Raw genomic sequence first — 27,915 nt, forward strand, 5'->3', positions numbered from 1 at the left:
AGGATGCGTCGCTGGGAAATGTAGTTCTCAGCGTCATTCTTTTATTATGAAGAATACTAGCTTCTCATTTTTAATTTCCATATTTTATTCAAATGTAATTTTTAACAAAATGTAAAAAAAAAAATAATAATAATAAAAGTTATTTCCAAATAAATTTGGAACAAATATACAAATCACTCATTTTATTTGACTCCACATGAAGATTCATTCACATGCTTGTAATGTGAATAAACTAAACTTGAATAAACATCGAGTCAATAACAAATAAGGATGCCATACTTTTAGTAATGAGAAAGTAAACATCACATTATTCAGTTAAAAACAATGAATTGTGTAAAGTCCATTGACGGTGGCCCCGGGGTCCGTTCAGAGCACGGGTCGTGGTTGTTGCGTCAGCAGCAGGCCGAAGCGTTTCTTGATGGTCACTCGGTGTCTGGAGAACTTGTCGTCCGGTGAAAAGCGGGCCGGATGCGCCGAGCCGGTGGGCTGACCGGTCGGGTCCACTTTCTGCAGAAAAATACATAAAAATCAATTATTCAAAACATGCCTTAAAACTGTAGTTCTTTATTTCATAGCCGAGACAGCATAAAACAACAAATAATACCAAAAGCAGCTTAGCATCACCATGTTTTTTGTGAAACTGAACAAAGTTTCACAAAATATCTAAGTTTTATATCGGTTTAAAAAGGTGTTCAGCTGTCGCTGTGCTTTAATTTGCCTATTGTTTATATAGTGTTGTAAAGCACTTTGGTTGGTTTTAAACTGTGCTATATAAATAAAACTGTATTGTATTGTATAAAATACCATTATTTATTAAAATTGCATGGTATTATGTTTTCGACGTGTATTATCACTTTAATGTTACTTATTGTTGCTTAAAATACTATGGTAAATTACTATGGTAATAATTCAGCACCTCCCCAATAAACAAAGAACGTTTCCATTTGGTTATTTCTGGTAAACCAAATAAGAACGTTCTGAGAACCATAAACTAACGTTCCCGGAACGTTCTGGCAACTAAAAAACTTTTATCAGCCGAGGCCATTTTTCTACACTAACAAAATACTTTAAGACATATGCTATCGTTACAATATAGTTTCAACATGGAACTACAATGTTTAAAACGCTATATTACGTATATATGTCGCTTTATGGCCAAATGTGCCGTGTTTACAGCGGAATAAACCGACTCACCTTCAGAGTATAAACTCTGTCGCCGTTCTCGTTCAGATAATACTGCAGGAACATGATGACCTGATCACACACCGGATTATAGCGTTTATTTCGGTGAATACCGAGTTAAAAGCAGGTTTATATTCCGCAGCGTAGCGAGCGGCTAAAACCCCACGTGTGCGCGAGATCCCAAAACAAACCGGAAGAGTGTGACACCCCGCAAAGGAGGATGGGAAATAGAGTTTTTTTTTTTTTTTAAAGTTCACGTGCGTGAAGAAAGACCGCCACCTACTGCACGACATAATAAATAACAATAGTAATTATTAATGCAAATAAACATTGTTACATATAATAAATACTACGTATTAATCCAAGTGTGTTTGTTTTTGAAAGTGTGCGGTTTAAATCTGCATTCTGCATCTCAGCAGAGAAACCGAAGCAGGTATGTTCACTTCACTTCAGGAATTAACACAATCAATCACTATTTTCTATGAATTAATCAGATCCTCTAAGACTAAAACACTGAATGAAATCCAGTCCTCATAAACTCTGGATACTTCTACGTCAGATACAGTCTACTAAATTTAATTAAATTGGTTGATATTCTTCATATAATGCCCTTTTTACTAGCTATTGACTGTCACTGATTACTTGCGAATATTGACAGACTGAAAAAGTGTAATATTATACATTAATATAAATATAAAGATTAATTGATTCGATTTATTAAACTAAATTGTACGGTTCCAGAACACATTATATATAATGTAATTCTAATTGTAAAATATTCTTTATATATTGCCTTATTTACTATTGCTTTTTTGGTATGTGGTATGTTATTGGCTACCACTGATTACTTGATATATTCAAATATAAACAATATTAACTATTATAAATCAGCTAAAATACAATAAATCATTCCTTTGATTTTTTTTTATTTAATTGCATTCCATAACATGTTTGTTACAGTTCACATAAAAAAAAAGAAAAAGAAATGACTATGTAATTCAGACAGACAGTAAAAAGTCTTGATATTCTTTATTCCTCTTTACTGTTGTTTTAATGGCTAACGCTGATTACTTGCAAATCTGAAAGTATTGTCATATCGTATTATCACTTGTAAATGAGCTAAAATGCAACGCTAGTTCCAGGACACATCTGTTTCTAATGCATGTCAAATCTCTTGCTTTTTAGCTGTAAAGCCTTCGGTGCTCAGAGACTCAGATGGAGCGCACAGTTACTGAAGACACCGAGGCCGTGTTATCATTACAAGAGCATCTGAGCTCAAGCACGGCTCATTTAGCAAAGAGAAGAGAGTCCAGCGACGCTCGTCCTCGGCGTGATCAGACTCCTCAGCCATCAGATGCTGATTCTCTGCTGAAGCTGATGGAAACTTCTCCAGCATCTGTTGGAGAGCTTGAGGAAAGCCATCAGGGGCTTCATCCTGGACCCTCGGTCGTATCAGACGCCCTTCGTTCTTCATCTTCGGCGCACATTACAAACACCCGCCATCCTCCACATCTTCAACCAAGCCTTCATTTCCCAACATCAGTGCAGAAACACAACGTCAAGCCAGTGCCTCTGTTTGCAGACGTTAACCCGTCGTTTCTCGTCCATCCTCACGCAATGCCTTCGTGGCCTGTTCTAGTTCCTCACCTGAGTGCCTCGGCGTCCCGTCACCAGCCCTTCTGCCCCGTCTACACACCTCTGCCGTGTAAGGCCAGCTTCAGGGCTGTAGTGGCGTGTGAAGATCCGATCCGGACGCATGCAGACGGCTCTGCTCCGGACGTCCAGGGCTGCTTCAGACGGCGGCAGAGGCTCTTCTGCTCCGCTCGATCAGACGCCGAGGCTCTGGCCTGCTTCTTCACGTGAGTACAGACCGCTGATCTGTGTATGTTCTCTGCTGTAGATCAGAGCGTGTCATGTGACACACAGCAGCCACAATACCTGAGATATAACAGCTCAGAAAATGTTAATGGTTTCCACTACAAACACCATTACAAACCATCAACTTTTAAACATTAAAAATGGTTCTCTGTAGTGTGTTTTGGGACATATTCCATTAGGATTTATTAGTTTTGACAAGCCACCAATAGAAGGCAGCCAATAACCAGCAGAGACCCACAGGGTCATTACAGTGTCCAGTTAAACCAATACAAGTCCCATTATAACCACTCATTTTGTAATGGTGTCTATTGTTTTTTTTTCAGCAGGGGTTCATTATTATTATTTTAAATTTTTTTGTATTATTCGATATATCCCCAAAATATATAATGAAATATCTCGATTCTCAAATATGTGTAAGTAAATGCATTTTGCACCTTTACAGATTATATTAGTTGGGCGATGGGCGAAGTAGCGTATAGCTACTGTAATCTATTAACTACGCATAAAAGCCATAAAATACTTTTAATACGACTGACTTTGTATTTAAATGTGAATTTTAATTTATGAATGTTCCATGAAGATATTTTGTAAGTGTCCTACTGTAAATATATCAAAACTTCATGTTTGATTAGTAATATGCATTGCTAAGAACTTCATTTGAACAACTTTAACGGAGATTTTCTCAATATTTTGATTTTTTTGCACCCTCAGATTCCAGATTTTCATGTAGTTGTATCTCAGACAAATATTGTCCAACAAACCATACATCAATGGAAAGCTTATTTATTCAGATTTATTCAGATTCAGATGATGTATAAATCTCAGTTTTGTGGTCCAGGGTCACATATAGTTATTGTTTTTTTCTTCTTTGTTTGTTTGTTTGTGTTTCTGATAAAAGATGTGTTGTGTTGTGTGTCAGAAGCGTAGTTCCCGCTCCAGATCTGCCGCTCTCCTCCGCTCAGGACTGGAGGAACACCTCAGACTCTCAACGCCAGCAATATTACACCGCCGCACAGATGTCAGATCACTGCACACGTTTCTGAAACTAAAATGATACAGGATTATTTAACCACATTTATAAAAAAGCAACTGAATTATGCAGTAATTGTGTATTAATTTGATGCTGTTTGGAGCATAATAAGAACGATGACTGTCACACAGTGGTGTTATATTTGTTTATACGTCCGTAGGTTCACTGAGACGGAGGAACAGCACAAGAACGCCAACAGAGCAGACAGAAATCACAAAGGTCAGGATCTGTGTTAATGGGTCAAGGTTAAAAAAAAACACATGAGAAAACACATGCACAATTTGCATGCTGATTGATATAAAAAACAGCATTCTATCCCTAGTAAGAAAGCAATACATTTAAAGTGCATTTATTTCATACGAAGTATAGTTCAAATCTATTTACATATGACCGATAACTCGAGACTTACTGATATAAAAATTATAATTGAACTTTATTTGGCATATTACTTGTGCACAATGCACATTTCTTAATATAAAGTCTAAAATGTCTTTTAAATGCCACTTTTGATGAGAATTGTGCAAAACACTTAAAGTACACTTGCAATAGTTCCACTTCAGCACAATCAAATATACTAAGCATATCTTTATTTATTCTTCAGCACTACTTCCGCACAATTAAAGTGCATTAAAGTGCCCCTATTATGGATTTTTTTTAAATTCGGTTTGGAAAAATGAATCATTGAGTGAATCGTTTGAGAGTCGTTGAGCATGCAAAGTGAAAAAATAAATGCATAAGACAATGAAAGTGGTTTTTGACCTTGCATGCACATCAACCTTTTATTGTGGACTCTCAAAACCAAAATATGAACCTTTCGTTACCCATAATAGGGGCACATTAAGTACAAAATTAGTTGTTCCAATTTAGACTAAGTATAGCAGTTTAGTGTACTAAAAGTACAATTGCAGGCTATTTTATTAAGTGCATAAGTATGAAAATGTATTTGTAGTATACTTAGCATGAAACAAATGTATTTCAAATACATTTAAGTTTATTTATTGTTCACTAGGGGTAAACTAAACTTCATCTATGATTAAAATAAAGAGTAAAGACTGAGCTTGTCGATGACCTTCAGGTCGCCGTCCGCAGCACAGCTCCGGGAAAGTGAAGAAAACAGCTAAAAGATGTAAAAAGGAGCCGCTGCTTCAGGATCTCGCCGAGAGCGCGCTGACCGAATACTCACAGGTCATGGACTCTCTGGAGTCAAAGGTCACCGAAGGGTCAGAGGTCACGGATGAGGAGGATGTGTGTGCGCTGTTCCTCAACCAGATGCTCAACGACAGCGAGTCTATGACTGAGGTACATACAATACAAATCCAACTGCAGTTATTAGTGAAAGGTGCACTAAAATGTTGCAATGACAAAATATTGCATTAAATTAAAAGTAATGTTACAAATAAGTTACAATATTTATGTCGCAATACTGGTAGCACTAATATAAAAATCTGATGATGTGTGTTACAAAAAAGTAACAATTTTGAAATGCGTTGATGGTTGTATTTTTTGTCTTTTATCTCAGTATTCCTGTCAATATTGTATAAGGTGTTTTTATGCATAATAGTAATCCTAGAATGCGATCAAACTGTTTAAACCTTGTGCATCAATAAAAAATAAATAAATAAATAAATAAAAAGTTTAGTAAAATATAATATAGTAAAAAAAGTTTAAAAAGTGAAACCCCAAAAAAGTTATAAAAGTTAAAAAGTTAATGAAAATGCTTTATGAACAATATTTTATATAAAATATATATTTTATGAAACATGTTGAACTCTAAACCTGCTAGAAAATCAAAGCCATAAATCTAAAGTTGTGTTCCAAATTTGAGGTTGATATCTCAAAAAATGAGCTTTCAGTAGGGTTGGGTACCGTTCACATTTGAACCGGTACGGTGCCGGTATCGGTACCTGAAATTCGGTACCGGTACCCAACGGTACCTTTTTTCGGTACTTTACTCTCTGTGTAATAACAAAAACATTTATTTCAGTGAAAAAATAAGTCAATTTCAACATTTTGAACAATAGGGCCCTACAATTTCTTCCAGAAATTCTCGTTTTATTTTTTCTGATAATCAAATGAAGGCATGAAACATTTATTTATTTTTAATCAAATGAAAATGAAACCCTTTTATTTTTGGGCAAACAAACAGAGGTTTACTGTTAATATTAATACATGGTAGAAAAATTGTGCGAATATTCCTTTAAAAAAGTTTTAATAATAATTGTATTTTTCTACAATTAAGTGGTTAATGTGGTTGTAATAATTATTTGGTAACACTTTATTTTAGGGACTCTTATCTAGTTGCTTATTAGCATGCATATTACTACAATATTAGCCATTTATTAGTACTAATTAAGCACATGTCTTATTCTACATGGCCTTATTCTACATCCCTAATCCTACCCAATATCTTAACAACTACCGCACTAACTGTTAATAAGCAGCCAATTAGGACTTTATTGAGGAAAAGTCATAGTTAATAGTGAATAAGTGTTCCCTATTCTAAAGTGTTACCAATTATTTTTTATCATTTAATTGTTTTATTTAAATTTGTCAGTAAATTGAATATATAAAGACGTACATTATACTGTACAAAAGTAATACAAGAGTAATATATTTCTGTTACACCGCACTTTTATTTTGACAGGTTGCCGTGAAGTTTCTGTGTATACAGTATGATATGATGCTGGTTTCTCAAATGAAACGGTAAAATTCTCATGAAGTGACTCACAGCCTGTAAGTTCATGTGTTCATGTTGTGAGATGCAGAGGCCGCAAATCAAAATTACAGCTGCATTATCTATCCAATTGGCTCTATAATATGTATAAAAAAAACAAAAAAGTGAAAAATTACATTTTGAAGCCTTGCCAACAGAATGAAAGCCTATTAACAAAATTGGCATCATTTTACAGTTAAAAGGCACTGCAGTTTTAATGGGTTTCAATGGGGACATTTTTGTCCGAAAGGTCCTGAGAGGAACTATTTTTTTGTACCTAGTGTAAAATAGGTTTATTAAAGTGAATGAAATAGTAAAATTCCAATAAAAATACACAGCTGTGCCAAAATTTATGCAGCTGCCAATAACACAGGCAAAATTATCAAAAAAAAACATAACTGAAAAGGACAAAAATGTCCAAAAGGTTGCACAAGGGTTAAAACAGCTAGGCTGAGATATATAATAATTATTGATTATTTCAAAGGGTTACTAATGACACATCATTTGGATATTTTCATGTCTGGGAAAAATTTGGGATTAAACGGGTTAAAACACGAATGAATCGTCTTGCCTTGGAGCCTTGTTTATCATTTATAGTGCTTTTTTTCTGCTTTTCAGGCTGGTTTTGACATGGACTACATCAACTCTCTGCTCTCCTCAGACCAAAACATCTCAGACGTCTTGAAGGATAATCCCGAGCCAGTCGCTGGATGCTCAGACTGGACTCCCTCCACGGTTTCTGAAGCTCAGAGTTTGCCTCCGTCTGCAATCCAACTTGATTTAAGCCCCTTTAATGGCACAAATCTCCTCTTATCTGAAGATCCCATGATGGAGAACAAATTAGCGCCATTTCAGGATAACGTCAAAGACCAAACTGTGTTTCAAATGTTTACTGAACCCCTGCTAGCGAATCCCGAGAGCCAAAGTTCCCAAACGGATCTTAACGCTTCAGTCCAAGAAACTCTTCATCTTGATCTTCAAGACTTTGGTCCAGAAGCTGATGGAAACCTAAAACACAAGACTTTGTATGTTGATGAACTTAATTCTGCCACTCAATCCAACTGCTTCAGTCTTCAAAACTACAAATCCCATCATGCATCATTCCCTCATTCCGTAAAACATGGCCCAGAACCACTAGAAGCCCTTGTGAATGGAGAGGAAATCACGGTAGTCAGACCAAAAACAGAGAAATATATGAACGTAGGAAGTGCAAAAGGCAACAATAAAATGGATTTAGACATTCCCGACGATTCCCAGAGAACGAGAAAAGATTGTAATAAACAGACGAACCTGAAGGAATCACTCAAGATTGACCAAATAGAGGAAAATAATGTTAAAAATAAAAGTAAAAAACACAGGAGACAACATAGAAGACAAAAGATCACACTTCCCGTCATGAGAACTTCATCTAAATTGGACGATAAAGATGAAAGACGACTGAAAACAATTAAATATCAGACTCAACGAAAATCCGCAAACGCAACGAAACATGAAGCGAGTGAACAAGAAACTGATTTAATCAAAATTAACATGAAAAGAGTAGAATTACAGAACATAAGCGAGGCGACGTCCTCAGCGATGGAAGGAAGGCGCGCAAGCTTACGCCAACAGGTCAGGAAAATTAGAGACGAACATTTGGACGATGAATTCGAGAGACGTCAAAGGCGGTTAAAGATGGGCGGACGAGTTGGAAACCAACGAACAATAAAAACTGAAAGAGACGGCGCAAAAACATACCAATGTTCTGAAGGAGGACGTCCGAAAAAACAAGGAAACTTGTCGGTCGAAGAGGATCGTGGTGATTTTCGTCGCAAGACAGAAGCGCATCAACGATTACGAAGAGAGACGCGACCAAAACGCAACGTAAAAGTGACAAACGTTTCAGAAAAGGTGTATGAAATGAGCACTTGAGGCAAAATAAACTACATAAACAAACCACAAAAAACAAATCATGTCTTTATTTAAGAATTTTAATATATTAAAGTATAAAATATGACACTTCGGCAGAAATCCTTCGCAGTACAGTACGTCTTTCGTTTTTTACAATATACAAAGCTTAAAATGACAAAAATATACAGTTTTAAATACATAAACAGATCCTTCAGACTTCATGATAAAATACATACATATATATATATAGGCATTTGTTCTAAGGCACATTTAGTAGTGGTATATTCTCACAGTATCATTCCCAGCGTAGAGACTCGCGCAAAAACAGGACAAAGTAAGAGTAACACTCAAATCATTCGTTTACACGTAAACGTAACCTCAAAACCACATTCTCAACTCGCGCTCACAGTCAATGTTAGTTAACGCAAGTTCAGTCAGACTGAACGAGTACTAACACTTGGCTTGGTATAAAGATGTCGCATGTTTGCGGACGTTCGTCCCAGTTTTGCGATGCAACCTCAGTCGGACTTCGTATTGGTCGCTCCGTGACCGTTATAAATCCCGTTGTGTTTGCCGTTGGGAATCCCATTGTGATTTCCGTCCGCAAGCCCATCGGAGTGAAGATACTCGGTAAAGACTTTGCGATAAACTGGATGCGTCATCAATAAGTCTTGCAGAGAAGCTTTAGGAGATGAATACGTAATCAATTAGCATACAATTGTCAAATATTAGCATTATCGGCTCAAACTAGGGGTGTGCAATATTGACGACCCATGATATCCCAGTATTTGGGGAATTTTTCGGTAACGATAATTGAACAATATTTTGCGTATCCAAATATTTTGGGGAAACTTTTGCGGTAACGATAATTGAACAAGTTCAAAACGGCTGTTTCATTTAGAAATTACAATATTGTCGTAGACGATAAATATCGCACACCCCTAGCTCAAACGCAGTGATTTTTACCTTCAGTGGGTTGCCCCCTGGTGGTCAGCGCCGTGTACATCTCTGTGATAAAGTGCTGAGGGACGCCCACCAGCGCCCCCATCAGGCCGGACAGATCGTCTGCGCTCAACAACCCATCCTGGTCTGCATCGTACTTCTGCGAACAGACACACGCAAACATTATTATGATTTAAACTCTTTTGAGGGATGCATTTAGTCTAAAACTAACATTTTGCCAAACCTGCCAAATGGTGGTGACTTGAGAAACTTTACCAGTCATTCATTGAAAAAGAGTAAAAAACAAATCTAATTTCTCTGATTAAAATTGCAATTGCAATTTTGCAATTTAAAAAATTAATTAATTAACCCAAAAATCTAATTGAGATTCTTATATTATATTAACTTTTTATTAAACAAATAAATATATCAATATATAAATATAGAATTATATTGTACAGTAAAAAAGGCATTTATTTAGTAATAATTTAATTTTAAAGAACTACAGTAAAACTGCAAAACTTAATTTCTTCACTTTAAAACACTGAAACAGAGCTTTTAGTTTCATGCAATTTATAATGTTTTTTTTAATGAACCCAAAAATCTAATTGTGATTATTATCTTATATTAACTTTATCAAACAATTTATTACATAAATAAATATATCAATACAGAAATAATTCTATTGTACAGTAAAAAATGAATATTTATTCAGTAATAATAATAAAAATAAAAGCACCAAAATAAAAGCTGTGTTTTAAAGTGAAAAAATTAAGTTTTGCAGTTTTACTGTAGTTCTGTAAAATTATTTTTTTCACTTTAAAACAATAATACAGAGCTTTTATTTTGGTGGGAAAATATTTACTTTTTTATAACATCGTCATGTATGTCGACACCTGAGTCAGAACAAACAACTTGCATAATATGAGTTTAACACGGCACACCCATCGACACACACACACACACTCACCGTGAACGCAGTGTGTATGAGAGACTCCAGACTCCTGAACCCAGAAACAGCAGAAACACTCAGACAGATCTGCCTCAGATCCACCGTATCTTCCTGCAAACACACTTTGGTTACTGACACTCTTCAAAATATCTTCTTTTGTGTTCAACAGAAGAAAGAAACTCATACAGGTTTAGATAAACATGAGGGAGAGTAATTGAATTTTCATTTTTAGGTGCACTGTCCCTTTAAACCAGAGTGTTTTCCTCTCTAAGCCATCGTACGACTGCAGTGAACTTAAATATAGTGCTTTTATGGTACTGTTATGATTTTATGGTGCTCTGCTTTGTCATATTTGCACCTGCAGAGCAGACAGAAGGCCTTGTGGGTTTGCAGCGGCGGTTCACGAGGGTAATAAATGACAGACGAACGCTTGAACTCAACCTCACACTGCGTTACCTTTGAGTAAAGCGAGCAGATCTTCACCGCAGTCTTTCTGTCCTTCAGCCCCAGAAGAGCGGTCAGGTGATCGGCCGTTACCATGGTGCTCTGGCCTGAGTGACAGCTGTCAATCATGTGGTTCATCACGACCTCCACATGAGGGCTAGTGAGACTGCAGAGGAACCAAAGAGTGTGAGACGAGCAGGTGGAGAGATACTAAACACACACACACACACACGCGCACACACACGCACACACACGCACACACCCGTGTTCACGGAGCAGTTTGAGTGTTTCCTGCGCCGGAGGCTCCAGGGGAAGAGAGAGGTTTCCCAGCTTCTTAACAGGAAAGCGGCCCTCCATCACATAATCAGTGGCAGGAACACGCAGAGCCCTACGAGACCACATACAAGAGCTCCTTAACATCTCAACACTGCTTAAAGACATTCCACACCAAATACAGCTTACATTAACTAATAAAGCAAACCATGTGTCGTTACAGATGGAAATGAGTCTAAACCGCATTATTATCTTTCTAGCAGATGGACTGTTGTATTTAACATGAAATTAACTGAAAACAGGAGTATGGCTATTGTTAAAATAAACTAAAACTATTGAAAAAAATAATTGAAAAAAAAAAAAAAAACTTTAAAAATTCACAAAAATAAAATGTTGAGGTAATAAAAGTAAAATTAAAAAGGTAAAAAACTAACTAACCAACAACAAAAAAATAGGCAAATAACAAAACTACTAAAAATAAAATTGGAAAAAAAAACCTTGATCAAAAATAGTAATAAATACTACAAGAGTATATAAATACTAATAAAATAACACGGTTTCATTCACATAAACAGACAGAAATAACCTGGTGCACATCTGTTCTATTTTAGTATTATTAAATTATCGTTTTTTTTTTGTATTTTCCATTTCTATTTTAATTTTATTAAAGTTTTAATAATTTTGTCATTTTTCTTAGCGATTTTGTTATGTGTGTATACATTTTATTTCATTTTTGAATGGCTTTAGTTAACAGGCTCTGTTTTGCGTCTAAAGGTACAGATGGCACGAGAAGCAAGATTAATCTTGCTTTCAATCAATACAGTCAGAAAATAAATAATCAAATTATAAAAGGCACTATTTGGCCTAAAGTGGTGCAGTTTATGCATTGTGTTGATAGTTTTGCAACAGGACAGTGTCACTGATATGAGGACTTGCTGTCTGTATAAAACATCGTAAATCATCACTTATATGACGCGCTCTATGTAGGGATCTGCCTGTGGGTCACATGACTTACTCGGCCATGAGTTTCTGTACGTTCTCTGCGTATAACTCAGGGTCCTGCTTCTCCTCCTGTGACGGCGTGTAGACGGGCAGGAACTGCAACCAATCAGAGAAAAGAGCGATTACTGAGCACAATTCTATTGGTCACGGCTGAAGCAGCGCTGCATGTGATTGGCTGAGGCTCATGTCAATCAAGTGAAGCCGGCCCACCTCCACAGTGACGCTGGTGTAGATCCGAGACGTGGTGTGCCACAGAGTGCCGAGCCTGCAGATAAAACACACACAGCTGGATTTAGGAGAATCATCGCATTACTGTCGATTATTAACAGAAAAAAACAATCCCTCCTCACCACGACAGTCCTTTCCAGGTCCAGCGAACCGTGTCCTGCAAACACAATTAAAGCATGTTTTATAAAGGAAGCGTTTCAGATGAAATGGTTTATGTGTGTCTTGTGCTCCTCTGTAGTTTAGCAGCTCTCGTGTCTATTTCAGCCGACTGTCGTGATCATAAACAGTCATCCAGAGCTTTCTGTTACATAAACGCAGCTAATTTTAGCCGTGGCAGGCATGTGCTGTTCCCAGACTCACCGGTTCTCCGGGATAGTGAAGCAGCACGGGCTGGACGGGAACGCCGGCCAGAAACGCTCCTGGTACAAAATAAACACAACCTTATCAACACACTTACAGAAACTTGCTTATGTTTCTGAAAGAAGTCTCTTATACAGTCAAAATTGTGATTTTTTTTTTTTTTTTTCAATCTAAAGCAGCTGTTTTCTATGTGAATATGCGTTAAACTAATGTATTTCTGCGATGCGCAGCTGTATTTTCAGCATCATTACTGCAGTCTTCAGTGTCACATGATCTTCAGAAATCATAATAATATGCTGATTTGCTGCTCAAGAAACATTAATATTTTTGTGGAAACCGTGATACATTTAATTTTTCAGGATTCACAGATGAATAGAACGTTTAAAAGAACAGTGTTTATTTGAAATAGAAATCGTTTGTAGCGTTATAAATGTCTTTACTGTCACTTTTGATTAATTTAAAGGTCCCATGGCATGAAAATGTCACTTTATGAGGTTTTTTAACATTAATACGAGTCTAGCCTGCCTATGGTCCTCCAGTGGCTAGAAATGGCGATAGATGTAAACCGAGTCCTGGGTCTCCTGCTTGTCTTTGAGAAACTGAAAGCTCAGATGCCCCGATCTGGAATCTTCCCTTTATGTCGTCATACGGGGAAAGGTTACCTCCCCTTTCTCTGCTTTGCCCCGCCCATGAGAAAATGAGCTGCTACCGTGTGAGGCGAGCGCAATATATTTTTCCCTCGAGAGACATCATGGCTTGCAAACGAGCGAAGCACGACAGTTGCTCAGTGTTTGGATGTACAAATGAACACTGAAGTATTTTTTTAGTTCCTTCATCCGAGCCTATGGCTAGCATTAGCTACATGATAATAACTGAAACAGCATACATAAACAAACCAACTAAAGTACTGTATCCAGACACAATATTTTAAACTAACCATTCGGAGACGTCCTGCTGTAGCCGCTGAGCTGCAGCTTCTCCATCCGGTGCTTCTCCATCCGGATCAGATTCTGGGTCAAACTGAAAAGCTTGAAGGACTGCGTGTCTATGAGCCATTGTGATACATCTACTGTCAACATTAGCGCATGGTAGCGCAAGCTGGTTAAGGCCACGCCCCCACCCTCCACCTTGCCCCGCCTCTCTCGTCCTTAAAGCTACAGACACAGAAATGGCACGTCCTAAGGAAAGCTCATTGTGGGACTGGCTCGTAGTGGCTGAAATTCTGCACCAAGGCTGAATTTCAGGAAACAGACTTCAGATACAGTATTAGGGACCACTTAGGCCTGTATAAAAGCATCCAAAAAGCAGCATGTCATGGGACCTTTAATGTGTCCTTGATTTCATTATTTATTTACTTTTTTTCTGTATCTGACTGACCCTACATACAGAGCTCACAAGGTTTTATAACAGAGCCTGTGTGTGTGTGTGTGTGCGTTTTTTGTGTGTGTGCGCGCGCGTGCATGTGTTTGCGTGTGTGTGTGTGTGCATGCGTGTTTTTGTGTGCGTGTGCGCGCGTGCGTGTATGTTCTTGTGTGTGCGTGTGTGTTTTTGTGTGTTTGTCTGTGTGTGCGCATGTTTTTGTTTTTGTGTGTGTGTTTTTGTGTGTGTGTGTGTGTGTGCGCGCATTTTGTTTTTGTGTGTGCATGTGCACGCGTGCGTGTGTGTGTATGTTTTTGTGTGTGTTTGTCTGTGTGTGTGCGCATGTTTTTGTGTGTGTGTGTTCATTCGTGTGTGTGTGTTCGTTCGTGTTTGTGCGCATGTTTTTGTGTGTGTGTGTTCGTGTGTTTTTGTGTGTGTGTGTGTGTGTGTGTTCATGTGTGTTGTACCGGGTTTGAATTTGATTAGAGCTCGGCCGTTAGTCGTTGTTCCTTCTGGAAACATGAGCATCTGTCGAGAGAAACGGAGCACAAAATGAGATCAAACCGTACAGGATGTGACGCACCAGCTGACACGTGTTACACAAGCGTGTGTGTGTATTTGTATAAGTGTGTGTGTGTGTGTGTTGTTACCTGAGGCCAGCGGGCGTCAGACATGACTCTCTCACAGATCTGAGACACACACTTCTTCCTGGATTGATGATCTTTTCGACTCACGATCACCGACTGATTGAACTCCAGCAGCGCTGAACACAAACAGAGCGGAGGGTTTGGACACACAGCAGGGATATTTACACCTTTCTTTTAGCAGACGCTTTTATCCAAAGTTACTTACACACTTCTACAGTATATCGCTGCAGAGATCATGTATTTTTTGTAGGTCAACACCTGGAAGCCAGTTGCATTTCAACACTTTCTGTTCCCATCGTTCTGAACTCAGTGGGTTTACTGAGATACGGTCTGATTATTGATATTTTCTGTTTTATTCTACAATATTAAACACCCGTAAAACCCTACATCTGCCAATGGACTCATAAAAATCAACTTAATTCAAAGAGAAAATAAGTTTTAATTCTCATGCGACAAGTATTTGATTTTGTGTTCAGCATAAAATTAAGCATCGCTCTCAGAAAACAATCTCAGGTAAATATGTCTTGATTTAAGGGAGTTTAGATGTTTGTATTAGAAAACAAAATTCATTTTGCAGTCTATGCAACATTTAATGCCATGACTTTACATGAACTTAAGATCTTTTAAAGCCTTAATTTGACTTTTTAGGACCTTTTTAAGAGTTGTTTTGCTAACAAACGTCTAAATCACACCAAAACAGGTAAAACTCATCTACTCGCGAGTCACTTTTACAGTCAATAATTGCACTCGTGCAAATGACTCTAACTCTAATTTTAGGCAAAGTGTTCTTAAAGACTCAATGAAGAGTTTTGATCCCCCTATAAAGTAGATTGCGAAATATGTCTTGGCGAGATTCACACAAACACAATCTGTTATGTCTTACATGAACGTTTAGTTAATGTTTGGGGAAAAATCTGATGTGTTACATTATATTAGATCCATGCATTACAGCAGGTCTTAATATAGATCTGTCTCAATGTTAATCAGACATTAAAAGAAAAGACGGAATCACTCGCTGCTATTGATTAAACTACTGTTTATTTGCATCTTTGTTCTTATTTTTAATAACAAAGATAAAATAAAAAAATAGCTACATTGTTATTAATAATATAGTAATTATTATTAAGAAAAGAATTGGAGGAAAATATGCAGCGCTGCTTGGTGGTTTTTCTTTGTAATCTTCAGAAAACTTAAACTCGATTTTTCTCAAAAGCAGCTCTGCTGACTCTATCGCCTTCAAACGCTGGAGCTCAGGCACTTATTGAGGGTCTTTTAATGGAGAATGTGAAAATACATAGAACTCATATTTGAAAATTTGCTCATTCCGACTAATTTTTGCCAGCGCTGGTCACATATGTAAGTGTTATGACAAGTCTTTCTGTTAGAAATGTACAGTAAAAATCATGCAGTTGGTTACAAATGACACGTAATCCAGACGGTGAACACTATTAACCGCAATGATTATATGTTGCGATTAAACTTAAAGCAAAATTTGGTAGTTTTGTATGTTTGTGTTTAGGCTTCAAAGGTTGTGTGTTAATTGGTGAAGATGATGATGAACAAACACGCATGAAGCAGAAGCTTCTATTCTGCAGTAATCTGAAAGGACTGGGTTCTTGTGGAGCGGTCTGGACCTCACCTCCGATGGCGGGGAGTCTGCAGTTCTCCGAACGCGACACGACGATCGGCAGACCCGTCGCGCAAAGCACCAGCATGTCCAGGAATCCGCTGTGTGGCGCTACGATCAACACCGGCGCTTCCTTCAGCCCCGCCTGACGCCCTTTGACCCTAATCCACAGGAAGCCCACGGAGAAGAAAACAGCGCGGCTGAGGAAGAGTATGATGTGATGGAAGAGCCACCAGCGCCAGCCCCGCACTGGCTCCGCCCGCTCCGCCGCCGACAGACCGGCCAATCGCAGACGAGCGATGGGCCACATGAGCAGGAAGAAGAGCGTGGCCAGGGTGATGCGCACAGGAAACAGAACCACGCCCAGAACGATTCCCTGAGAGAGAGAGAAAGAGACTTCAGCCAACACACTCAATGGAGAGCAAGACACAGACCACTTCTATCATTAGCTGTCTACATGGCACTTTAACACGGTTATTTCATTTCATGTATTTATTATGACAGTGACAATGACAATTTCTAAAGCACAATTAAAAACAACCCACGTTGACCAATGTGCTTTACTGTAACTAAAGCCACAAACAACACGAATAAAAACAAAAACAAAGTTGTAATAATATACCATAAAGGAAAGTGCTTCAACAAGTTAAAAACAGTAATATAGAATAGAAAATGCTTCAAGTATTAAATGCTTTATCAAACAGAAAAGTTTGTAACTTAGATTTAAAAACAGGTAAAATGGAGCCAAACCATTTATTGATTTATAAACTAAAAGTACATTTTTTAAATCCACTCTGTAACGCACCGGTGTAAGATACGAGTAATATGATTCTGTTTATGAGCACCTGTTAAAAGTCTCGCTGCCGCATTTTGGACTAATTGTAATCGGGACATAGCTGAATGACTAATCCCAACGTAAAGAGAATTACAGTAATCCAACCTAGAAATAAAATGCCCAAATCTTTCACCCACGGTTTCACGGCTGAGGACAGCCCACCCAAATTCAGTTTAGGAGTAACAGAGGAATCGGAGGGTCCTAATATAATAATTTCTCTTTTACTCTCATTGAATTTGAGAAAGTTCAAAGAAAGCCATGCCTTTACATCAGTCAAACAGGCCAGGAGGTTATCCAAACCATCTGAAGTTCGCTTGAGAGGCAGATAAGTTTGTGTGTCGTCAGCGTAACAATGGAATGACAGCCTATGTTTTCTAATAATAGAACCAAGTGGCAGCATGTAAAGAGAAAAAAGAATTGGGGCCATGACGGAGCCCTGAGGAACCCCACACGATAATACAGCATTACTAGAGGTATAATCTCCAATCTTAACTGAGAAGCTTTTGTTGGGAAAATAAGATTTAAACCACTCTAGTGCTCTCCCAGTAATGCCTACACAATGTTCCAAACGGGCAGTAAGTATATTAAAGGGGTGGTTGTTTTTTTAAACTGTAGGGTAAACGTACCCATTAAGCACACTTCCATTTTTGAGATCAGATTATTAAAAAAAAAAAAAAAAAAAAAAAATTATATATATAATCCTACTTCATATCTTAACCAATTGATGTGTTTGTACCACCTATAATTTCAAGTCAATCAGATCATCACACGCTGAGATATGAGTCTGCATGTGTTCACACTGTCTGGCGGCCATTTTGAAAGCTGTCTGAAAACTTTCACCAAAAGAGGAGCCCCTTAAATGTGTATTTATTAGATGTTTAAGCCTTTATTTTGGGTAAATTTCACTAATTATTGTAAAATTAAGAGATTGATGTTCAGACTTTTGCATATTATAACCTGGAACTTGGATGTGGGAAATAATTACATTAGATCCAAAAGATAGTTTTAGCAACACAGCGCAGATGCTACTGAACACAGTTAGCTGACTAGCTGTATAAGATTGTGTGCTACGCTAACATATTACTATATATTATTATATATCACAGGCATTACTGGCTTGTACTTTTACACCCATAATATTATAAATTGACATTTTATTGCTGGTCTGTGGTTTTACAGTGCTGTAATTTTTAAAGATTTCATATTATTTTAAGGTGACCTTAAAGGGAGTTTAATGCCTACGATTACGGCTCATAACGAGCTACTTCCCGGATTGGTGACATCACAAACGCTGAAATTGACATAAACCCCGCCCCCAGTAACATGCAACTAAGGGGGTGGGGCCATGTTGCGCTGCTTTAGAGAAGAGTAATTGTTGCCATGCCGTTAAAACTAGGGGTGCACATTTCTCATTTATGATTAATTGAGTTAATTACTATTATTATTGTTATTATTTATGTATTAATATTATTGCTGCTAGTATTACTATTATTACCTATCACCTTCCTCACCCTCCATCCTCTAATGTTTGCTATTAATGCTATTATTATTATTACTGTTATCATTTATGTTTTTTTACTATTGTTATGTCTGTTGTACTTTCTATTTTTATTAAAAAAAAAAAATTTCTTTTGTTTATATACTTCCAACACGCATACTCATACGCATACTCATCATGTATGTTTCGTTGACCTTGGTTATTTTGTATTTGATTAGTCACCTGTAAATAGTATGTTTGTTTGCATAATTTTAAAAACTAGGGTTGCACAAAATATGAATCACGATTCTGTCTTCTAATGATTCTAATGGATTCACAAGTTTCAAAATCAATGTTCTAAAGCAGCGGTTCTTAATCCTGTTCCTCACATCCCCTGCTCTGCATCTCTCTCTCTCGTTCAGATCATCAGCTCCAATTAACTGTTCCAAGCACACACAGCTGCGTACTGTATTAAAGCTTTAATCAGGATAAAACCGTATATTAGAAGCTAACAGAAGCAGTAGCATTTACAAATAACAGCATATCTAAAAGTATAAGATAACATCAAACAAAAAAACGACGCCATTGTTTACAATACAAGCAGAGCACATGCCGCTGAGCTGAGGGGCGGGACGTTTAGCAGCGCACTAGAGGCGGTTTAGCAATCACAACACACTGGGTCAGCTAACCAATGTGAAAAAAAAAAAAACCTGTCAACCACCCCTTTAAGCACCAATAAACACAACAGCAGTTGACCATAGTGCTGTACAAATAAAATAAAAACCAGAAAAAAGAAAAACATCAGTAAAATCAAAAGATAATTTAGCATACAAGGTTTAAAAAGCCAAGGTAAGAAAATAAGATTTCAATTTAGTTTTAAACTCATAGACAGAATTCAAAGCTTTCACAGATAAAGGAAGGTAGCCTCGGTCCAACTATTGCAAACGCACCTCTCTTGCCTTTAGCTGTGATCTAGGCTGAGACAGAGTAGTTTTTTGTCTATCTCAGACATTTTGTTGGCTTAATGTCTTTTATTAAGTCAGACAGATAGGAGGGTGCCAGATCATTTACGGATTTAAAAGCAAATACCAACGTCTTAAAAAAAGACTTTAAAAAAATCCTATAAGCGCTACCAACCCAATTTAGACCAGCAGCAAAACAATTTGCAGACTGGTTTGGCTGGTTTCTGAAAGATTGGTTTATGTAGTTTCTTCTCTTGCTGCATGCTAAGGTTAGTAACTCTCTTTAAAATGTGAGATAATTTGACATTTTTAGGGTATGGTCAGGTATTCTTAGGTATACATGTCAAATGGTATGACCTCAGAAAAACATTGATAATTAATCATTATTATGAAAATGAGTATTAACTTTAAAAATGTCATTTGAAATATTCCCACCAAGGCCATGTACTTACATCGATGTCCATGAAAATGCCCGTCAAATTTGATTTTAAATTGAAATGTCAAGTGGTGTAACCGGTTACACCATTTGACTCCTATTACAAGCCTTTCTGTTAGGGGCCAATTTAGTCAAATATCACTAGTTTATGATGCTGATTAAAGATGTAATATAAACTAACCTAACTAAAGTGTTAAATGTTATTTTTTTGAGAAAGTGGTCTTTATCTACAACTTTATAATTAAAGCTCTGTAAGTCTAGGATAAAATAATTATGTTGCACAACATTAGTGTTTTTGAAATGTTTGGGCTAGCTTTAATGCATTTTTCTATTCCATTCACTTAACATTTTAAAGGGATAGTTCACCCAAGAATGAAAATTACCACCTGATTTACTCACCTTCAAGCCATCCAAGGAAGCCATTACGGTTTATAAAGTTTTAAATATGGATATTTTTCTTACAAAAGCACATTGATTTGCTTCAGGAGGCCTTTATTAACCCCCTGGAGCAGTCTGGAGCACTGTTTTATGATGGATGGATGCAGTTTATTGGACTATTGAATATCACCCATTCACTTTTAATGTCACTCCAATTGTATTCATTTGAAAGAAGAAAGTCATATACACCTAGGATGGGGGGGGGGGGGGATCATGGGGTAATTCTCATTTTTGGGTGAACTACCCCTTTAAGCAATCTATAGTATCATATAATATAATGTAATATATACATGAATGATTTAATATTGTAGCAGAAGGAAGTGGGTGAGTACATTTGAATATAAATTCAGTGATAAAATGTTAACCGAAGATTACAAATTTACATCTGTAAAATACAATTCATTAAATTTCTGACATTTTATAATTAATATGATATAAGAGCCCCTTTTTCCCCAATAGATGCCACAATACAATACGAAATTACAATACAAAATTAAAATCACAATATGAGACATGAGTTCACTGGTCATCACTGATGATTTCTTGTCAGATATTGTTTCTTAACTGTAATTACAATACGACATGAGTTCACTGTTCATCACTATGATGATTTTGTGTTGACAGATTTTTTAATTATTTTTTTAGCACTGAAAATCAAGCACTTGAGCTGAACTTGTTGAGTCATGCTTGATTTTCAGTGTCAATTTCTTCAACAAACAATTGCCTTTGGCTGTAGAAGCAACATGGTCAGGTGGTGTAACTGGCTTGTGTCAGTTGGCGTAACCAGTATTTTTCATAAAAAATATAATTATATACAGGAACATTAGCGTGGAATAAAATGTAATCATCTAGTTTAGTACAATAATATGGTTTTTCTTTTTTTTTTTCTTTTTTACATAATTTGTCAAAGATTATTTAGAAAAGAATTTGTGTTTTCAGCATATGTCCTGCCAAATATTGCAAACACGCATTAAAATGTACATTTAGAGATAACTCTAATAAAATCTATTTTCGTCTGATATTTTAAAATGAAGTATGTATTTCTACGAGGTAAGCTTACATGCCATCTAGGTGGATAAAATATTTAATATTTCTCATTCTTTGGCGGTTACACCATTTGACATTTTCATGTACATTCAGTCTTAACTTTTGTAAAAAATGGTACGTATGTCATTTTTAACCACATATAATCAACAAACACGCTGTGTACATTTTAAAATACCTGATGCATGCTTTTAAAACAAGTTTTTAAAAGATTTTTGAATTTGTCATCTTGCCAACCCCTTTTTGTCACTGACCCAGTTACAATATGAGACATGAGTTCACTGTTCATCACTGATGATTTCTTGTCAAATATTGTTTCTTAGCTGTAATTACAATATGAGACATGAGTTCACTTTTCATCACTATGATGATTTCGTGTTGCCAATTTTTTTTTAATCACTGAAAATAAAGCACTTCAGCTGAACTTGTTAACAGTCATGCTTGATTTTCAGTGTCAATTTATTCAACAAACAATGGCCTTTGGCTGTAGAAGCAACATGGTCAGGTGGTGTAACTGGCTTGTGTCAGTTGGCGTAACCAGTATTTTTCATAAAAATATTATTATATACAGGAAAACTAATGTCTGTCAGTATTTTCTGCGCTCTATTCCAAACAAAATCGCTTAGTCTTTTGACGAATCGCCGATCTTTTCAGCAGCTCTTGATAATACCATATTTATACAGTTTTACTGTAGTTACAGCCGCCATAGCGACAGCATAAGCTCTGGGCTGAAGCTTCTGTTGCCATGGTGATTTTTGCAGAACGTGCGTCAGTCACGCAGCAGAACGCATGGCGCTGAAGATGAACGGTGGTCTTACCTGGATCCGCTGAGCTGCTGTTAGATTCAGGTCATAAAAGAACGGGTGCGGAGTGTGTGTCTTCCGCTTCCACATCCTCACCGAACGCTAGAGGAACTTCAGTACACCGGTAATAAATCACAGCCTGATGAACGGAGGTTCCCGGAGAACGCCTAAAAATAGTGCGCACAAGGTCCCAAATAAATGTGTGAATAAAAAGTTAAGATGGCGGTGATACTAAAAGAAAACTTCAAGAGTATTTGTGTGAAACGGAACAAGAAAGCGTTCGACCTCCGGGAACGATCAGCAAACACAAACTTAAAGTGCGAGGAACTGAAGAGTTACACGCGGAGCCCCGCCCACTTAACACACAACCTTCAGCGGAGCCCCGCCCACTGAACACGCCCATTTCAACTCTTCCAACTCAGTCACTTATTTTACTTTATCAGAACTTACATTCTTCTATTTAATACGCTGTTCTTGATCATTTTTTTATACATGAGTGCTTTTTTTGTTAGTTTTTTTTACTGTAATTCCAGTGCTGTGTCTTTGACAGGCATAGAAATATCTTTGAGAAGTCAAAAATTAATCTCAGTGTTTTCTTTCTTTCTCTAAATGTGCTTCTATCGTCCTTGCTGTGTTTAATACAACATGTTTTCTGAAAATAGGGAAATCATACATTAACTTAATAGTGTGAATTAGTATTTTTAAAAGCCTAATGAACTTAACAATCACAATATTTGTCATAAACACTCTGAAATGCTGATATGTTTACGCCGTATGAGTCTGTGTAGGTCATTATATTTTCCTGGAGGAGAAAGTGTGGATCAGCGGGTTTGTGGATGATGAGTGTGTTTATGTGGAAGTTCATCGACTCTCCTCTGTCTGGTTCTGCTGGAGAGAAACCCGTCTGAGCTGATCTTCTCGTTCTCAGGGTGGAGATGTTCATCACGATCACAGACTGAAACTCTGTCGGAGGCGTGAGATCTCACACACATCGGAGGAACGTCTGGTACGATGCTGAACCTGTAAATCCAGCTCAGCTCATGTCATGACGCTATTTTAGTCTCTATTGTTGTGAAATCATGTGCGAAGCTCCAGCAGTAAATCTCATAAACACTGACGAAGCAGAGATGACCTGATCAGCTAATAAAAATAAAGCATCGAGAAACAATTCTCAGAAAAACAGAATAACTTCAAAACTTAGTGTTTATAATACTTGATGTATGTCTGTCTTTAAAACATCTTTATATTTCCTTTAGGCTCAAGTTTTACATTACAATAAATTTAACATGATAAAAAAATATATATTGTTTTCCCATTTGCCTTTGAGGTTAACTTCATCTAAAAAATAAATTATGAATAATTCACTCTTTATGTAGAAATGGGTATTTAATATATATGTTTTGAACATAAATTCTTTAAAAACTTGTTAAAGCCTTCTTGTACTTGAAGCTAAAATATTATATTAAAACTAAATTTAATATGAAAAAAAAAAATTTCTCATTTGCATTTGAGACGAAATGACTCTATGGACTCCATAAATATGAATAATTCACTGTTTATGTAGAAACATGTCTTAAAAACTATTTCTTATTGTTTTCCCGTTTAAATTTGAGATTAAATATGACCCAGACATGCTGCGTAAACATGATTTCACCTAAACATCAATGCAAATAATTCTCTATATAAGCATTTAATATGTGTATATTTTAAATGTCTATTAGATACTTTTAAAATATATTCTTTCTTTAACTTAAAATTGTGTTTTCACTTCTGCATTTAAGAGTGAAATATGACTCAAATTTCAACTAAACATCAATGATAATTCACTATTTATAAAGAAATGTCTTTAATATAAATGTCTTTTAAAATGTATAAATATATAATTGGTCTTCTAAATATATATATATATTACATATCCTTCTATTAGTTTTATTTTTTTAACTGAAATTTTATACTAAAATAGCGCAAAAACCCCAATTTCTAGTTTTTCCATCTAAATATCAGTAATCAATAATTTAAATGTCTTTAATATATGCCATTAATATAAATATATGCCTATAACATGTCTTTAAAATATCCTTCTTTCACATTAAGCTAAAATAATAATAATAATAATAATAATGTGAAATAAACATTCTTATTGTTTTCCCATTTGCGGTGAAACATAAGTGAGATATCATGCGTGTAAATATAAATGTCATATAAGCATTAATGATGAATATTTAATGCAGAAGTGTGTAAAAAGTCATGTCCATATTTCCACTTCAAAGCAGCAAAATGTTAAACGAACTTTATTAATTTGAAGCAAATCACAGAACAGATCAAAACACAAATCATCAGTATAACTTAATTGTCAGAATATGTGGGGTTAAAATGTTCTTGTTAAATACACAGTGTGTGAGTGTGAGTGTGTGTGTGAGTGTGTGTGTGTGTGTGTGTGTGTGTGTGTGTCACATGACCATCCCTCCACCCATGATCTCCAGCCTCTGTGTAGAAAACAAACACAAACGAGTGAAAGGAATGTGAAAGCACACACACGAGCTCATGAATTATTCACGCACCTGAGGCGGCTCTATGAAGGCCAGCCAATCAGACGAGTGCGTTGGGAGGAGCCCCATTGATTGACACTTGTAGATGGCCAGCGCGGATCCCAGCAGATTCCCGATCAGATACACCAGACCCTGGAGCCACTGCTGACTGGAGCTCTCCAACAGCTTAAACGCTGCACACACGCACACACACGCACACACACGCACACACACACACACACACACACACAGCCTGTCGTTTATGACCAGTGTTGGGGGTAATGCATTACAAGTAACTTAAGTTATGTAATCAGATTACTTTTTTTCCAAGTAACTAGTAAAGTAACATTACTTTTTAATTTAGAAGGAAATGTACTTTTTCAGATAATTAAGGCCAGTTCCTGTGTTTCTCATGTATTGAGTGACAGCTCTGGTGTTGCCATGCTGAGAGAAATCAGGAGTAAGAACATGATCTCACTGTAGTTCTAGACTAAATATCAACATTATTTACTCATCTCACCTGCACAAAAACACATTCAGTGTTCCTCACAATCAATACAAACACTCAAATGCAAACTCAGAATATTATACAAACCTGCAATAATTAAATATGTTAAATAAGACAAATATCATTTATTTAATCCTATTTTATTAACCGATGTCTTTGCTGCTGACCTTCGATGATCCATTTCAACCATACTAATACACAAAAATGTGTGCGTGTTATATTTTAGTTATTGCTGAATAGTGTTGAACTTTCTTCTCCTGCGTCATATTCTTCATGTGATTAGTTTGAGCTGCACCCCTCTACTGTACAGACGAGAATTTACATTTCCTTCAGCCTGAGGCACTTTTGGTGTGAAAGGGTTTTTACGTTTGTAATAGAAGAACTTCGTTATATTGAAAACAAACAAGCAAGCCCTGCCCAGATTTAAAAAGTAACTCAAGAGTAACATAACATTATTTTCTATAAAACGTGACTAAGAAATGCAACTAGTTGTGATATTGTAGTGTGTGTGAGTGAGAGAGTGTGTGTGTGTGTGTGTGCGCGCATTTTTGTGACAAATCAGGACATAGATGTGTATAATGACGAGGGTATGGCAGGTATTACAAGCTGAAGGTGGCATCTCAGGACATTGACCCATGTCCCCACTTTTCAAAACGCTTATAAATCACTCAGAATGAGGTTTTTTTGGGGAAAGTTGAAATGCACAGTCTCCTGTAAGGGGTAGGTTTAGGTGTAGGGTTGGTGTGGGACAATAGCACATACAGTAAGTACAGTATAAAACCATTACGCCTATGGAGAGTCCCCACTTTTCACAAAACAAACGTGTGTGTGTGTGTGTGTGTGTGTGAGTGAGTGTGAGAGAGTGTGTGTGTGTGTGTGTGAGTGAGTGAGTGTGAGAGAGTGTGTGTGAGTGTGTGTGTGTGTGTGTGTGTGTGTGAGTGAGTGAGTGAGTGTGAGAGAGTGTGTGTGTGTGTGTGTGTGTGAGTGAGTGAGTGTGAGAGAGAGTGTGTGTGTGTGTGTGTGTGTGTGTGTGTTTGTGTGTGTGTGTGTGTGTGTGTGTGTGAGGAGTGAGTGAGTGAGTGAGTGAGTGTGTGTGTGTGAGTTACTCACTGGCTGACATGGACATGAGCGCTTGGATGGGTCTCCAGGCCATCATACACACCATCATGATGGGGAAGATGGAGATGGTGTTTCCAGACATGTACATGATGAAGAGGTTCATGGGAATCTGCTTCAGCGGACCCAGCGCCACATCCCAGCACCTCTATACACACACACACACAGCACAACAGTTTACATTAAACAAATGCACTTATATTTAATTACAGTAACATTTTTATTCTTTAATGTTTTATATTTTGAAAGGATTTTTTTTCTGTACTGGACAATATTCACCTCCAAATTACATAACACTTATTTACATTCTATTATTCCACTCAATACAAATATTTGAAAAAGTACTTAATATGATTTTCAACTGACACCATAATATAGCCATTTTTAATTATTATTTAAAATCAAACGCATGGAAAGCAACTGAATGTCATCAGATGAGAGAAATAAAGCAGCACAGCCACTGTAAAGTGTAGCTTTGCACAAAGGTGGAAAACGTCCAGTAAATTTGGGAAACTTTCCAGGATTTTCTGGAATCTTTCGGGAAAGTCTGGACACTTGTTGCTTGGCTGTGTATCGTAACTCTACAAAACAGCCTATACGTTCCATCCATAAAGCACGTGTATTTCCCTCATCTAAGATATACAACACGTATGCATTTTCAGGGTTTAGATAAATATAAAGAGATGGTTGAATACATTGGTAATGAATACACTGATGTTTCAGGAAATGATGCTGTGATGGTAGTTTTTGAAGCACTGCATTTTTTTGTGAATGTTCATTAAACAGTGATGTGCTCCACATTATCACTGTATGACTGTAATGTTTCATTTACTGGTTTTTATAAAGAGATATAATACACCGGGCAGAACTGAGTTAAGTGCTTTGGTGGCAGTTTCTCCTGCGGCCCCCTGGGAAAACGACTACAGTAACCCTGTTCTGTTCCGTTCTGGTGAGGTGTTGAGTCAGTTCAGAGTCACCTTCTCCACCAGATTGCGGTCAGCCTCCTGCACGCTGGTGTCCGGGACCGGTTTATCCGAGTAGCCCACTGGATACATGACGTCTCCGTCCTTACTCTGCCGGTCGCCGCGGTTCCTGCTGAGAAGCACAGAGAAGCTCGTCAGCGATGCTTGTTAACGATGTGAACGCGGCCGGACGTGATGCAGCACCTGCTGTTGCCCAGGCTCAGCTCCAGAGACCACTTCATCCTCTTGATCGCGGCTCCGCCCCTCGTGGCCAGAGCC

At 37.2% G+C, this 27,915-nt stretch overlaps 4 protein-coding genes across 8 annotated transcripts in view; 1 reads left to right on the forward strand and 3 right to left on the reverse strand.

The window, feature by feature from the left end:
• Positions 1-131: 131 nt before the first annotated feature.
• Positions 132-1,388, reverse strand: nop10 (NOP10 ribonucleoprotein homolog (yeast)). The gene is made up of 2 exons (XM_058781394.1): positions 1,195-1,388; positions 132-507 (listed from the first exon to the last, which is right to left on the reverse strand). The coding sequence occupies exons 1-2, from the start codon at positions 1,246-1,248 to the stop codon at positions 367-369; spliced, it is 195 nt and encodes a 64-aa protein (XP_058637377.1). The 5' UTR covers positions 1,249-1,388; the 3' UTR covers positions 132-366.
• Positions 1,389-2,107: 719 nt separating this feature from the next.
• Positions 2,108-8,744, forward strand: LOC131544911 (uncharacterized). 2 transcript variants are annotated; one of them, XM_058783419.1, is made up of 5 exons: positions 2,108-3,041; positions 3,959-4,078; positions 4,251-4,309; positions 5,166-5,389; positions 7,422-8,744. In XM_058783419.1, exons 1-5 carry the CDS (start codon positions 2,398-2,400, stop codon positions 8,712-8,714), a joined length of 2,340 nt encoding a protein of 779 aa, XP_058639402.1. In that variant the 5' UTR covers positions 2,108-2,397; the 3' UTR covers positions 8,715-8,744. The 2 variants fall into 2 exon arrangements, with proteins under 2 accessions (XP_058639402.1, XP_058639403.1); XM_058783420.1 differs by having other exon boundaries at positions 3,980-4,078.
• Positions 8,745-8,800: 56 nt separating this feature from the next.
• On the reverse strand, positions 8,801-22,869 carry lpcat4 (lysophosphatidylcholine acyltransferase 4). Its single transcript, XM_058783421.1, has 13 exons — positions 22,538-22,869; positions 16,540-16,903; positions 14,904-15,016; positions 14,721-14,781; positions 12,895-12,953; positions 12,657-12,691; positions 12,517-12,571; positions 12,320-12,402; positions 11,294-11,419; positions 11,044-11,197; positions 10,606-10,698; positions 9,660-9,795; positions 8,801-9,375 (listed from the first exon to the last, which is right to left on the reverse strand). The coding sequence occupies exons 1-13, from the start codon at positions 22,610-22,612 to the stop codon at positions 9,212-9,214; spliced, it is 1,518 nt and encodes a 505-aa protein (XP_058639404.1). The 5' UTR covers positions 22,613-22,869; the 3' UTR covers positions 8,801-9,211.
• Positions 22,870-24,785: 1,916 nt separating this feature from the next.
• The window catches only part of emc4 (ER membrane protein complex subunit 4), a 4,260-nt gene continuing 1,130 nt past the window's right edge, over positions 24,786-27,915 (reverse strand). For 2 of the 4 annotated variants that reach the window (XM_058782023.1, XM_058782024.1), the window contains exons 2-6: positions 27,841-27,915; positions 27,652-27,766; positions 26,669-26,822; positions 25,084-25,244; positions 24,786-25,008 (exon numbers count right to left, since the gene is read on the reverse strand). The exon at positions 27,841-27,915 is cut by the window's right edge and continues 48 nt beyond it. In XM_058782023.1, the coding sequence (XP_058638006.1) occupies positions 24,973-25,008; positions 25,084-25,244; positions 26,669-26,822; positions 27,652-27,766; positions 27,841-27,915 (541 nt within the window). In that variant the 3' untranslated portion in view covers positions 24,786-24,972. Of the gene's footprint in view, positions 25,009-25,083; positions 25,245-26,668; positions 26,823-27,651; positions 27,770-27,840 lie in introns of all 4 variants that reach the window. The other 2 variants (XM_058782021.1, XM_058782022.1) reach the window with 1 other exon arrangement.

Source organism: Onychostoma macrolepis, chromosome 07 (genome assembly GCF_012432095.1).
Source record: "Onychostoma macrolepis isolate SWU-2019 chromosome 07, ASM1243209v1, whole genome shotgun sequence".
Lineage (NCBI taxonomy): Eukaryota > Metazoa > Chordata > Actinopteri > Cypriniformes > Cyprinidae > Onychostoma > Onychostoma macrolepis.